The sequence below is a fragment of the Cygnus atratus genome, chromosome 22 (assembly GCF_013377495.2).
Source record: "Cygnus atratus isolate AKBS03 ecotype Queensland, Australia chromosome 22, CAtr_DNAZoo_HiC_assembly, whole genome shotgun sequence".
NCBI classification, from domain to species: domain Eukaryota; kingdom Metazoa; phylum Chordata; class Aves; order Anseriformes; family Anatidae; genus Cygnus; species Cygnus atratus.
Window position 1 is genome coordinate 6,526,881 of NC_066383.1, and position 13,263 is coordinate 6,540,143.

The 13,263-nt window shown below is 58.5% G+C and overlaps 1 protein-coding gene across 1 annotated transcript in view; it reads left to right on the top strand.

Moving 5' to 3' along the window:
- The window catches only part of DSCAML1 (DS cell adhesion molecule like 1), a 97,406-nt gene that overhangs the window by 65,168 nt on the left and 18,975 nt on the right, over positions 1 to 13,263 (top strand). The window contains exons 4-10 of the mRNA XM_035555770.1: positions 3,539 to 3,685; positions 4,788 to 5,066; positions 5,841 to 6,116; positions 6,570 to 6,866; positions 9,027 to 9,299; positions 12,561 to 12,839; positions 13,014 to 13,133. Coding sequence (XP_035411663.1) covers positions 3,539 to 3,685; positions 4,788 to 5,066; positions 5,841 to 6,116; positions 6,570 to 6,866; positions 9,027 to 9,299; positions 12,561 to 12,839; positions 13,014 to 13,133 — 1,671 coding nt within the window. The remainder of the gene's footprint in view (positions 1 to 3,538; positions 3,686 to 4,787; positions 5,067 to 5,840; positions 6,117 to 6,569; positions 6,867 to 9,026; positions 9,300 to 12,560; positions 12,840 to 13,013; positions 13,134 to 13,263) is intronic.

Sequence of the window (13,263 nt, forward strand, 5' to 3'; positions counted from 1 at the left end):
AAATCTATATTGGATGGAGCAGTAACTGGTAACCTGTATCGACTGTAATTTTTCTCTTGAAATTGGAAGGCCCTTGGGACTGACGCTGAGGTTTCATGGCCACTACAGGCAGCTGGATGTGGACGAGGTTTTACTAACAGAGAACGCGTGCGCACGTGTGAGCACCTACAGCAGGAGACCCCCCCTAATGTTCTCTGTGCCTTCACTGTGCTCTCCCCCCTTGTTTCTCCCTTTGTGGGGGCAAGATCTGGCTCCTGGGGGCTCCCAACTACCCCCCTCCCCTCTGAGCCCCAGCTCCCTGTTTTCGGTACCCTGCTGGCCCTGTGGGGGGAGAAGGGAGCGGGGTCTTGGAGAGACATTGCCTCAGCAGCAGCAAAGTCTCCCTGGAAGAGTTATTAGAGGCACATCGCTCCAGCCTGGCTGTGGATGTACTTAATCCTCTGCATCCCGTAAAGCTTCTCCACCTCCTGGCAGGCAGAAAGATCTGATTTTATTCCGCGACCTTCGACGTTAATCTCGCAAGCTAACTGAGCCATAAGTCACTTCGGTGAGGTCTCCGTCAGAGCCGTTTACATCAATTATTGCCCTGCATCTTTCCCTTGAACCAGTGCAGCACTCCTCGGCCAAGTTATTTGTCCCTTGTTGGCAAAAAAGTATATAAATAAATAAAGTGGAAGCTGTGCTGTCAGGTTGTGTAGACCTTACATTTAATGCAATCGCATGGCTTGCAAGGGGGCAGATGCCTCCTGTCACTGTGCGGCAGCAAGGCCGGCACTAAAACCTGCAGCTTTTCTGCCCGTCTGGAAGCTTTCAGCACGTAGGGGCTGTGCAGGAGAGGAGCCCAGGGAGTGCCTTGCCCCACAAGGAGAGGTATCGGGGTGGGTGCTGGGGTGTTGGCTGCCTTCCTGCAGCTCCTCTGGGCTCCAAACCCATGCTCACATTCCGGCTCAGAGGCTTGACTTTGGGCACGGGGTCTGTGGGAGCCAGCGAGCACCAGGATCCTGGTGCGGGGCCCTAGGTGGGATCAGACGGGGCTGGTTTTGTGTTCGCGGTCAGCAATTCTCTCCTCCTCGTGTTGGCCTTCTCGCACATCTCTGTCCAGGAAGCTGCCCGAGGGCCCTGCGGTGGGCAGCACGCGGTGCCGCTGGTCCCTGCTGCCCCTCGGCCTCGTTGCACGCCGCTCCTGCACGCCTTTGTTTCCGGAGGACGAGCGAGTGCGCCTGGGAGCGGGGCTGCAGTTAGGCATGCACAGAAGTGTCTGCGCCGGGGGGAGGCCAGCTGGGGCTGTGGAGCACTTTGCAAAATGCAGCAGCTGTTTCCATAGAAACTGTCCCCCCCCCCCTTCTCAAATTCCAGTGCAGTCAATGCTCTTTGCTTACTGGTTTGATGGGAGATGAAAAATTAATGCTTGATTTGCATGTGGTTTCAGTAGCCTTGCAGGACTGCTCCCCCCTCCCTTTTACAGAGGTTTGCATTAAAACCTTGCTGGTCGAGGGCGTGGAGCACGAGGCTGGCACCACCGTGTGCCTGTGTCCCCTTGCACCGTGGTGCAGTGTGCATGCTGCTGGCAGTGTGAGGCAAATCTGTGTCTGCAGTTGTTGGCTGCAGAGCTCTGACCCCTCCAAGCCTTGTCCCGAGCTCGCAGGATGCTGCTGGTGGTGTGGAGAGAGCAGCTCCAGCCCACGGCGCATCTCAGGGCTGCTCCCTTTCCTTCCAGGGGCAATCTGCACGGGCTTTCCAGCCTCTGCCTTCTGTTAGCTTCGGCTAGGCTCGTATCTTATTAAGGCTGCTATTTCTTCTCTGTTTAGAGTCCCTAATGCTCTCATATCAAACAATTAGAGTCAAATACATACATCTAGCTAAGCTGCAGCTGGAGTGGGGTAGTGCCAGCAGGGCTCAGGGCTGCCATCAGCTTGGCTTTTGCGGTGGATGTGCTCCAGTTTCGTGGTGAAGAGCCCTGCTTTGTGTTGATCTGTAGCCTCAAGTGCTGCTGCAGCGGGCAGGGAGAGGCTTCTGCCATCCTGCCAGGAGGCTCCAGGAGGGTTTTCCTTTCATCCCCATATTCCGCTTGCATTTCTCCTGCTGTTAAGGGTTTGACCATGGCACGGTCTTCCACCTAAATCAAGAATATCCAGGTTCTTTAAAAAGGTGCTGGAAGAAAAAGCAGCTGTTTGTCCTCACCACCTAGACCCTGGTTTACCCATCATGGTGCGGGATTTGAAGGAGCCGTTTGCAGCCATTGCCGACTTAAAATCTAGGTTTAGAGGTTTTGACTCCAAACATTTGGCTCTGCTAATTACATTCTGCTTATCTGCACTCGCTGTGTTTCAGCAGGGGGTGGCTTGGCTGGCAACGTGGTGCAGCCGAACAGATGTACCACCCCATCCCAGCTGAGCTTCTGCCAGCTGAAAGGATCCCAGAGGTCCCACAGAAACTGGGATCAAAGGCTCGCTCTCACTGCTGACGCTGGTAGTAGAGCAGGATGAAAGGTGTCTTCCAGGTGGGAAGGGGAGCGCAGACACCCAGAGCTTCTCCCCAGTTCCTCCGCTTGCCCTGCTTCCCACGTTGCTGCTCAATTGCGCCACAGTGCAGGCCTTTCTATTAATGTTAATTACTGTTGATATTCATTATGAATTATAGAGGTCAGGCCTGACAGGGAGGCTGGCTTCATAGGAGAGTGAACAACTCCTTTCCCCCTGTGCACACCAGCCCGAAAGCTGCTGGCCAGCGCCGCAGGGTCCGTGCTGCACTACCTGGTGGCCTCAGCAATCTCCCCCTGGTGCTCAAATATCAACTCAAGCCCTTATTTGTTTTCACACGCTTCTAAGTAAGTTAAGCTAATTATTAACTCAGCAGGACGGATTCACTTTTAATTGCAGCGTTGCTATGCAGCACATGGAGATGGGTTTCGTGGTGTGTGCTCCCCTCTCCATCCGCAGCCGTGGAATTGCTGCGAGCCCACGGCCAGCCCGGGGCCGTGCCCGCTCCCCTCCTCGTGCCGCTGCAGGGCCCTGGTGGGGCTCGGCTGTGGCCTGCGGGTGGGGACAAGGACACCCTGCGCCTGCCTCGGTGCCTGGGCAGGCATATGTGCTGCAGGATGAGTGCCACCGCCCAGGCAGTGCCCAGGGATGCGCAGGCTGCTGTCACACCCCCGTGCTGATATTGCACACACGTGCTCTGTTGTGCACACCCCCGTGGTGATGTTGCACATGCGTAGGATGCTGTTGCAGACCGGCGGGCTGATACCGCACACACACAGGCTGCTGTTGCACACCCACGTGCTGATGTTGCACACGCGTGGGCTGCTATTGCAGCCACTGCTGCTTGCCCGTTTTGGCCTGAAGTCGCCAGCTGGCCTGAAACTTTGGCCCCCAAACATGATGGCAGAGACAGTGTCGGTGGGGAAGGACCCGCGTTGTGTGCCTGGCCCCGAGCACGAGGCTTCGCCTGCCTTGGGCGCTGGGTGCCTGGGAGGGGAAGTGCAGCACCAGGGCCACCTCGCTCACCCTTCCCCTCCCTTTCCTCTTTGTCTCTCCAGAAAATAGGTTTTTTATTACTTCTTACGGAGGTTTGTACATATCGGACGTGCAGAAGGAAGATGCCTTGTCCACCTACAGGTGTATCACCAAGCACAAGTACAGCGGGGAGACGCGCCAGAGCAACGGAGCCCGGCTCTCCGTGTCAGGTGAGCACGCGGTACCAGCGGTGCTGCCGAGGCACCTGGCGACAGTTTCCAGCCTCGCCTCCATCTCCCTGGGGTGCAGGGGGCCACGGTGGCATCCCCACCGCCCGTCCTAGCAGTGGGAGGGTGCCCGGGGGCTGTGCAGGGGTTCCGTGCTGCCCCTCGCCGTGCCGCGCAGCACCGTGAGCTGAGCGAGAGGCGACGGGGCGCGAGGCGATGCGATGTGACAGCCCGCGATGTGAGCAGCCTGACGCGATGTGACGAACATGCAAGCGATACTGCAGCAGAGCGGCGCAGTCCGTAGTGCCGCCTGTCTCGGGGCGCTCCCAGCTCCGCTGACTGCCCAAATTACTCTGCTCGGGAGGGAGGGAGCTCGCCCGACTCGCAGCCGCATCGCCTCTCCTGCCAGTCAGCTGCAGCTCCCTGCTCCCCACCATATGGCTTTCCCAGGGCTCCTCTCCTGCACTAACTCCCCGAATTAACCCCACAGAGGGTCAGGGACAGCCGGGCTTGCTGGACCTGCTCGGTCCCGCTCCCATACAAACCATCCGGCAGCGTGGCCACGGGATGCATCATCCCCTCTCCCCGCACACTCGCGGTGCCTCGGTCCCCTCCTGGTCGCTGTCATTATTTACACGTCACGGCGTTTTACTTCTGCTTGGGAGTAATGAAAGAGGTTTCTTTCCCCTGGAATTTAATTTCACGCCTGAGACTTGGTGATTAATTTTCTCCTTTCCCAGCTGCCTGATGGGCCCCTTTGCTTGTAAATTTTGAAATGTGCCACAGAATTTGTGTATTTTGCACCAATTACGTGTCACCTTGAGTAATTCCTCCAGTGCCGTGTTTATCCGTCCCACCAGCTACTCGGCTGCGTTTCCCCGGGGAGGGGCAGAGCCGCTCAGTGCCAGCTGACACTGAGGTGGCCCGGCGGTCCCTATGTCACCGGCGGTGCCCGTGTCACCGTGCACAGGCTCCCCTGGCGTCCCCAGGCAGCTCAGACAGCTGTCGGCTCCTCCCTGTTAAAACCAGCCCTGCCTGCTGGCTGCAGGGCAGGAGCCCGTCTGCCCTCCTTCTCCGGGTGAGTTTATTCCCTCTCCCAACCCAGACCCGGCGGAGTCCATCCCCACGATGCTAGACAGCTTCCAGTCCCGGGAGGTGAAGGCTGGCCGGCTGGTGGAGCTGCCCTGCATCGCCTCGGGGTACCCCAACCCCGCCATCCGCTGGCTCAAGGACGGGCGCCCGCTGCCCGCCGACGGCCGCTGGGCCAAGCGCATCACGGGGCTGAGCATCAGCGACCTGCGCGTGGAGGACAGCGGGACCTACATCTGCGAGGTGACCAACACCTTCGGGTCTGCAGAGGTCACCGGGACCCTCACGGTCATAGGTGAGTGCCGGCGGCGGGGAGAGCTGCGTCCTGCCGAGCTTTGTAAATATCCAGCCTCGAGGCCTTTCTAAAGCCGTATAAATTACAAGCCTTATATTTCAGCGTGGCGTGTCGCGCGCTGGAACCCGCTGTAGCGCTACGCAGCGTGTCTGATGCGGTGCTCGGAGCATTTGGAGGAAGTTTATAATGCTGCAGCCGAGGACATGCAGACATCCCCTGATTTACCGCTTTAATCGGGGCCAAGAGAGGGACCTCTGGAAAAGGCAGAGCGATACCAGGGGATGTAAATTGCTGGATGGCAATGTTCTGTTAGGTGCCTCTGTGCTTTGTTTTGCTGATTTACATAAAATAAGCTCCAGCCAAACAGTAAATACCATCTGGGCAGGCCAAATATTTACTGCCTGCTCTGCTCCTGGGGGTTCCTGCTGTCACCAGCAGCACCAGAGCCGCCCTGGCACATCCCCGGCTCGGCACTGCCCCATCATACTGGCCACGACCCCGCTGCAACAGCTGCTTCTAGCCACCCTGCCCCTACACCAGGGCCAACATTAAAGGCCAGGCTGGCAGCACGAGGAAGGGCAGGGAAGCCACCTGCCTTATTGTGCGGTGACATTTTGCACGTAGTTGGGTTGGCACATCCAGGGAAGGGAAGGTGGAGAAAGTACACGAAGGATGAGAGCCGTGCGGTGCGTGCTGGCCTGAGGCTGCCTGGCCCCACAGCCCAACACCACCACGCAGCCAACACCTCTCCTGCTCTCGTCCTCTCTTGCACAGACCCTCTGCGTGTGACCCTCACACCAAAGAAGCTCAAAACGGGCATTGGCAGCACCGTCATCCTCTCTTGTGCCCTTAGCGGGTCCCCCGAGTACGTCATCCGCTGGTACCGCAACACGGACCTGGTGGTGGTGGATGACTACATCTCCATCCGGGGCATCAGCAACGAGACCCTCCTCATCACGGCTGCCCAGAAGAGCCACTCTGGAGCCTACCAGTGCTTTGCCACCCGCAAGTCCCAGACGGCACAGGACTTCTCCATCATCACGCTGGAGGGTGAGCTGGCTTCCTCGGGGCGGGGGCCAGCTGGGGCTTTTCTCTGCCCCTCTCCGAGCTGCCGCACCCCCGGTGCTCACCAGGATGCTTTGCGCATGGATGGAGGAAAGTGAGCACCACTGGGGTGGGGGCTGCTAGGGCAGGCTGCACCCAGCCCCTGGGCTGTGCAAACTGTCTACAAGCAGCCTGGGGATGCAGGGGCAAGGGCCAAAATCAGGGTCCTGCAGTGACCTGTCCACCCCCTGCCCCTGTGCCGAGGCACTGCCTTCCATGAACTGTATTCTCCACCTCCTCATGAGCAGGCGTGGGTGCAGGGCATTGGGTGTTTGGACCAGGGATGGTCACTGCTGTGCCTGGCATCCCCTTGAACCAAATCAGACAAGACACGGGGGTGCGGGTGACTGCTGCCGGTGGCTGCCGTGCCCTAACCCCCCTCCCCCTGGGTCCCCCCAGATGGGACCCCCCGCATCGTCTCCTCCTTCAGCGAGAAGGTGGTGAACCCCGGGGAGCAGTTCTCCCTGATGTGTGCCGCCAAGGGCGCGCCCCCCCCGACCGTCACCTGGGCCCTGGACGACGAGCCCATCCCGCGGGACAACGGGCACCGCACCAACCAGTACACCATGTCGGACGGCACCACGGTGAGCCACATGAACGTCACCAGCCCGCAGATCAAGGACGGCGGCGTGTACCGGTGCACCGCGCGGAACTCGGTGGGCAGCGCCGAATACCAAGCGCGAATAAACGTAAGAGGTGCCTGTCTACTTTTAAATATCAGAATAGGACTTTGACTGGGCTTTTGGTTGTGTTCTGTTCCCTGGCAGATCGTCCCTCCTCACCCCCGCCCATTTCCCAGCTGTGCAGGTCTCTGCAGCCCCCTTCTGCCCCGCTCACCCCCAGCCCTGCCCGTGGCATCCAGCTCCCCCGCGGCTCAGAGCAGGGAGCTGAACTGAGTGCACGGCCGTCCTCTGAACTTTGGAGACCCAGAACAAGGCTTCCAGAGGGGCAATGCCTCCCCACTGGGGTCTGCTGTCGCCCCATCCAGCCTTTGGGTCTGTGCAGCAAGTGCCTCCCATGAAGGACCCTGGGGAGGAGGTTGGGGTGGTGCAGAAGTGACCTGCACTGGCCAAGGACCACCTGCTCCTTTGTACTTGCCTGCAGTGTGTTCCCCAAACCATCCGCAGACCCTCCACACTGCCCCCAAGCCCCCCACACCGCCCCCGGTCCCGGCCCCGCTCCCTGGCAGGAGGACGCCTGCGGGCGCAGGGATCCCCGCTACAAGCAACGATGAGGCAGCACGCAGAATCGTGGGAAATGAGCTTGGATTTGTCATGTCTGTGTTTTCTTTGTCTGCTAAAAGCCATGGCCGCGTTAATCGCCGTGTTGTTACTGCTGGAGCGTGTTGTTCTGTGCGTTCCAGGGCGTTCTCCAAGGCACGGGGCATGGTGTAAGCCTCTGCCCATTCATAACCACCAGTTAAAGCTTCTAGTCTTATAGGTGGGAGCCAGAGTCAAGGTAACATTAATTTATCTACCGAGGAAGAAGCTTGAAGGGCTATGTTTGTCTGTGTCTCAGGTTTGAAATGGATCTAGTGGCTTTTTGGCTGGAATCCCAGGAGAGTCTGAATTTTGCTGCCACTTACCGCTAAATTTGGAGCAAGTTCATCTCCCAGCCACAAGAAGCAGGAGCAGCGTTCTGAATGAGGATGTTTCGTTGTCTTCTTTTTTCCCCCTCTTCCAGTTCCTGACTGCCTGTCACTAGATAAGATTCGGGCTTTTCTTTTTTTTTTTTTTTTTTTTTTTGCCCTGGAATTGAGCAGGTCCCTGTGACAGGCGTGAGAGCAGGCTGCTAATTTCTCTCTCCCTGCTCTTTCTCCCCGTGCACCCCACGGTGCGCCGCGGGCTCCCCAGCACGGCAGGTCCCTGCTGCGCCTCCAAACACCTTCCCTCTCCGTGAGGCTGGAGCACTCAGGCCACATCTTCCAGCCAAACCCTTCCAACAGCTGATGGGTGTGAGGGTGGCCCCCTCGTGTTCCCCTGTTCCTGGGACCCTGGGCACTGAAGGATCTCAGGAGGGAGCGTGCTTTCACAATTGGGATCTTACCCTGAGTATCTGCTTAGCTGTTATCCCGCCATGCGCTTAGGGTGAGGAGTCAAGACAGGGTTAATCTTTAGATTAGTTTGCTATTTTACACAATGGCCACGAGAACAATGTAATTATTGAAGCGTGAAACCTCTTGTTGCAATACTCACCTGCAATACTCTTCCAGTCCTTCAGGCAGCATGAGAGCCAGCCAGAAGCGGTGGGCTGCCTGGCTTTTTGGCACTGCTCAGGATGCCCGTGGGAAGCTCAGAATGGTGCATTTTAGTGGAGATTAAACAAATTGTCAAATGGCAGTCAGGCTCCTGTATGCAGTTCTCTGCCAAGGAGATGGCAAAGCTCAGACAGCTTCCTCCTGAGAGGGGCAGAGCTGCCGTACGGCCGGGGGATGCTCCCCAGAGGTCTCCCAAACCTCCCCTGGGAGCCCCGGCTGGATGTGCCCCACGGCAGGAGCAGGGAGCTCCAAGGCAGCGGCTGACATCCCTCTGAGGGGCAGCAGCACTCACAGGCTGGGCTTCCCCAGCGCTGAAGCCTGCAAATTCAAGCCTAAGCATTGTGCCTGCAAGATTGGGTGGAGTTTGCTGAAGTTTGGCTGCAGCCAAGGGTCGCAGCCCCCAATTTTTGCAGCTGTTCTTTTGTAGGTGTGCGCGAGGGGCTCTCGCTGGAGGCTGCTGATGGCCAGGCTGGGTCCTGGCTCTGTTGTCACCTCACTCGCCTGCGCAGCTCGCTCTGCGCTAGCAGCTGATCTGTGTGCAAACAAGCTGCCCTTCGGAATTAACCTAGCCTGCCTCTTCCTTCCTCCCCACTATGTAGGTCCCCCGAGCATCCGAGCGATGAAGAACATAACGGCGGTAGCGGGTAGGGACACTTTCATCAACTGCAGGGTGATCGGGTACCCTTATTACTCCATCAAGTGGTACAAGGACTCTTTGCTGCTGCCTGATAACCACCGCCAAGTGGTCTTTGAAAACGGGACTCTCAAGCTGATGGACGTCCAGAAGGGCATGGACGAAGGGGAGTATCTGTGCAGCGTGCTGATCCAGCCCCAGCTCTCCATCAGCCAGAGCGTGCACGTCACGGTGAAAGGTGAGCGGGTGGGGATTGCCTGGGTCAGACGATCCCCTCCCCAGCCCCGGGAGCCCTGTGCTTCCTGTAGAAGCTTGGTCAGCTCTGGCACGTTGCAAGCGGGAGCTGTGAGCCCCTTTCCCACCACCCTCCCACCCAGAACGGGGCAAGGCACAAGCGTGCTCCTCGGGGCAACTCCTTTGGGTTGGGTTGGGGCCATTCCGATCGCACTGGGGTTCAGGGAGTGTTGGGGCTGTTCCTACTGTGGGCAGAGGCAGGGCAGCATCGGGCGGGGGGCTCTGCGTCCGGGTGCTGGCTGTGTTCCCCAAGCACCTATGAGAGGCAGAGCTGGCTCAGCCCGGCCACCTTGCACCCACCTGCGTGCCTGCTGCTGCCCCGAGCCGCACCGGATCCATTTCTTGTTACACGCAGCGAGCAAGGATTTACGGTGTAAACATAGCGTATTAAAACATCTAACCTTTGCTCGGATCACCTTCACTGATGTTTTTCTCTGTGTGTTAGCTTTTAAAAAAATAATACTCTCGGTCTTCCAAGCGCACAGAACATCTTAAAAGCTTCTCCAGGCCATCAATTATTCAGCCCCATTGAGGGAGCTATCAGTCCTAATGAATTGAGTCGGATGCATTCCCTCCCAGTGACTTGCTGAGATTGTGTTATGAGCGCGCGGAGCTATCGTATCTCCCGTCCTCAGAGTTGTCGGGTCGGCTCTGCCTGTCGCCAGCTCAGTGTTTGCAGTAAATCATTCAGACAAACACAGCCACGCTGGGGACGGAGCTGGCCAATTGTCTTTCCCTCTGTCTCACCGAGCCGGGTATTTATGGACTGGATTTTATGCTGATCCCCCTCCCTCCCCTTCCATCCACCATTTTCTTATTACGAATCAGGTTAGCAAGAGAGTGCATCAAGCTGATTATAGATGCAACCCCTTGATTAGCTAATGCTCTTCTCCAAGGCTTTGCAGGCAGAAGTGTGGGCTGCAGCTAACCTTAGGGCAGCGCCAAGAGGGCCCCTCTCCCCTCGCACCCCCAGTGCAAGGCATGGCCAGCCTTTGTGTTCCTCACCTTAAACCAAAGTCCTCACGGAGGGAGTACCTACAGCGATGTGCGCACGCAAAGTTGAATTACATGCTGCACTTTTGCCAGTTGCTCGAAGGCGGACGCAGGATGCTGAAGTTTATCCATATATTTTGGGAAGCGGTCGCCATGCAACTCCCCTGAGCCTGGATTTACTGCCTGGGCGAGGGGCTGGTGACAGCCTGAGCAGGGCGAGCACACGGTGCTGGGCGGTGCCGGCCGGGCGGCTTGTGGCTCTGGCTGTGCCGGACGTCTTCATCCCACCTGCAGCACACAGGCTGGAGATTTACACCCGGCCCTGCCCGCCTGGGTGTTTTTATGGCCACCGGATAAAAGCCTGGGGAGGAAAACTGAGAATGCCCTCGACTGTGTTTGGAGCCCGCTCCGAGGAGCAGAATAAAGAAATAGGAGTGCGCAGAGATGGTATGAGCACCGTAAAGTTTTTAGTGCCACAAGTGCCTGGCGAGCACGCTGCGTGCCACAAGTGAGTTACGCCGCAGGTCTTTCCAAGCAAGCGGTAGTAAAAGCTTTACGGCCCCCTCACGCCAGCGCATGGCTCGATCATGCCGTTCAGTTTGATCTCTGTTTCTGCCCCTGTTGGGAAGTCCCCGAGCCTCCTCCCCGGCTGCTGGGTCCCCGTGTCCCAGCTCAGAGCCTCCCTGCTCCCCAGGGCTTCCCAGGCTGCCTGGGGGTGCTGCCGGGTCTCTTCTCCACGCGTCCCCCAGCAGCACCCAGCCGAGGTGCCCTGTTATTCCTGTTATTCTGAGGTGCTCGTTATTCCTGCAGACATATTTGAAGGTTTTAATTGATCACGTGCGGGCTTGGGACTGTCCTGGTGCTGTCACACAGCCCTGCCCAGGTGACAGCGGCAGGGACGCCGCCTCAGCCGCTCTGCAGTCGGGCACAGCGTGAGGGATGTGGGGCTATGCAGCGCTGCTGGGGTGCACTGGGGTGCAGGAGAGCCTGGGAAGTGCTGAAAAGAGGAGAATATGCACCAGGAAATCAATTGGGAAGGAAAGACGCGTGTTAAGCCCTGGTTAAGGGGAGCTGGAACCAGGAGAGCTCTTCTGCCGAGAGGCTGCGTGTGCTGGAAGTGGCCCGTGGGGCATTCGGAGATGCATAAGCCCGGCCCCACTCTGCAATAGACTGCAGCGCATTCCCAATTAATTATTCATTAATTATGGAAAACGGGCACTGCTGGCTCCATGGCTCCAGCAGCTCAAGCCACGTCGCTGCAGCTGGCAGCGGGGCAGGCGGCCGGGCCGGACCCATGCGCCCGTGGGCAGCATCCCGAGGGGGCGGCGAGCAACCCCCAGCACCTTCTGCTCTGCGGGGCTGCCCGGCCAGGCTTTGGGCCACCCCATCATGGCCAGCCCAGTTCTGACCCGGCCCTGGAGCCCCCAGCAGCCTGGTCCGAGCACTGGGAGCATTGGAGAGCATTGGTCAAGGTGTGGGTGGAGATGGGGGATGGCGTGCAGGAGAGCGGGGGCGTGCACGGTAGCACGGTGAGCCCTTCCCCACTGGGGCTCCCGCGTCTGTACAAGAGGGCATCTTATTTCTGCCGAGGGGACAATTGGCAGCCTGCTAATTTAATTATGGAGGCTGCGGAAAGAGGATCTCGTCTACCAGGTGCTGAGCCTTGTTAAGCTAATTGTCTCCCTCTCTATGCTTTCTTCCCCCTCCCACATTGCCAGAGATGCTGCGGTTGCCTAATTAAGTTATCAGAAAGATAATGGCTGGTTCTGAATCCAGTGCCTTTAAGAAAAGCATCCATCTAATAACTGCTTTTCTGCTGAGGTGGAATTTCAGCTTGTGTGCGTAGAGGGGGTCGGGGCGGCTGGCGGCTCCTGGCGCTGGGCTGAGCGCAGTGGCTCTCCCAGGTGGGTCACATCCTGCTGTCACCCCCTCCTGGAAGCGTTACTGGCTGGAACAAAAGCCTGCCTTAGTTTCTGGGCAGCAAATGCTTTGGGTGATAGGGATGCAATGGGTTGGTGAGCTGTTGTGCTGATGGCAAGCAGGCTCGCTCCTCCGCAAGGCCGTGCCCTGTGGTGAGATGGGGCTGGTGGGCACTGACCCACTGTGAGGGCCAGGAGCCAGGACCAGCTGCTTTTCCTCTGTCCCCATGCCACTAGCCTGTCCCCTCGGGCAAGGGCTGGGATGTACAGTGTGTTGCCTCTCCCCTCCACAGTCCCTCCTCTGATCCAGCCCTTCGAGTTCCCCCCAGCCTCCATCGGGCAGCTCCTCTACATCCCCTGCGTGGTCTCCTCGGGGGACATGCCCATCCACATCACCTGGCGGAAGGACGGGCACGTCATCCTCTCTGGCTCGGGCGTCACCATCGAGAGCAAGGAGTTCATGAGCTCCCTGCAGATCTCCAGCGTCTCCCTCAAGCACAACGGCAACTACACGTGCATCGCCAGCAACGCCGCCGCCACCGTCAGCCGCGAGCGGCAGCTCATCGTGCGGGGTGAGCATCCCCGGGGCTGCCCCCACATCGGGCTTGGGTGGGTGGGCAGCGATGGGTGTAGCACGGGTGGAAGCAGGCAGGGGAGACAGGGCAGCCATGTGCAAGCAGAGATGGTCTGCAAGAAGCTGCTGGGATTTCGGCTCTAACGGCCATCTTTGCGTCCTTGTTATCCAGTGCCTCCTCGATTTGTGGTTCAGCCCAACAACCAGGATGGCATTTACGGTAAAGCTGGGGTGCTGAACTGCTCTGTGGATGGGTACCCGCCTCCGAAAGTCATGTGGAAGCACGCAAAAGGTACGTGTGAGGCGACACGGCAGCGTTTGGGGATCTCTGGTCTCTCCGTTTTGGCCTGGCCACCCCAGCATCGAGCCCCACGAGCCCCCCCCCTTGCTTGGCTGAGCTCTCATCGCTGTGTGTCTGTGCC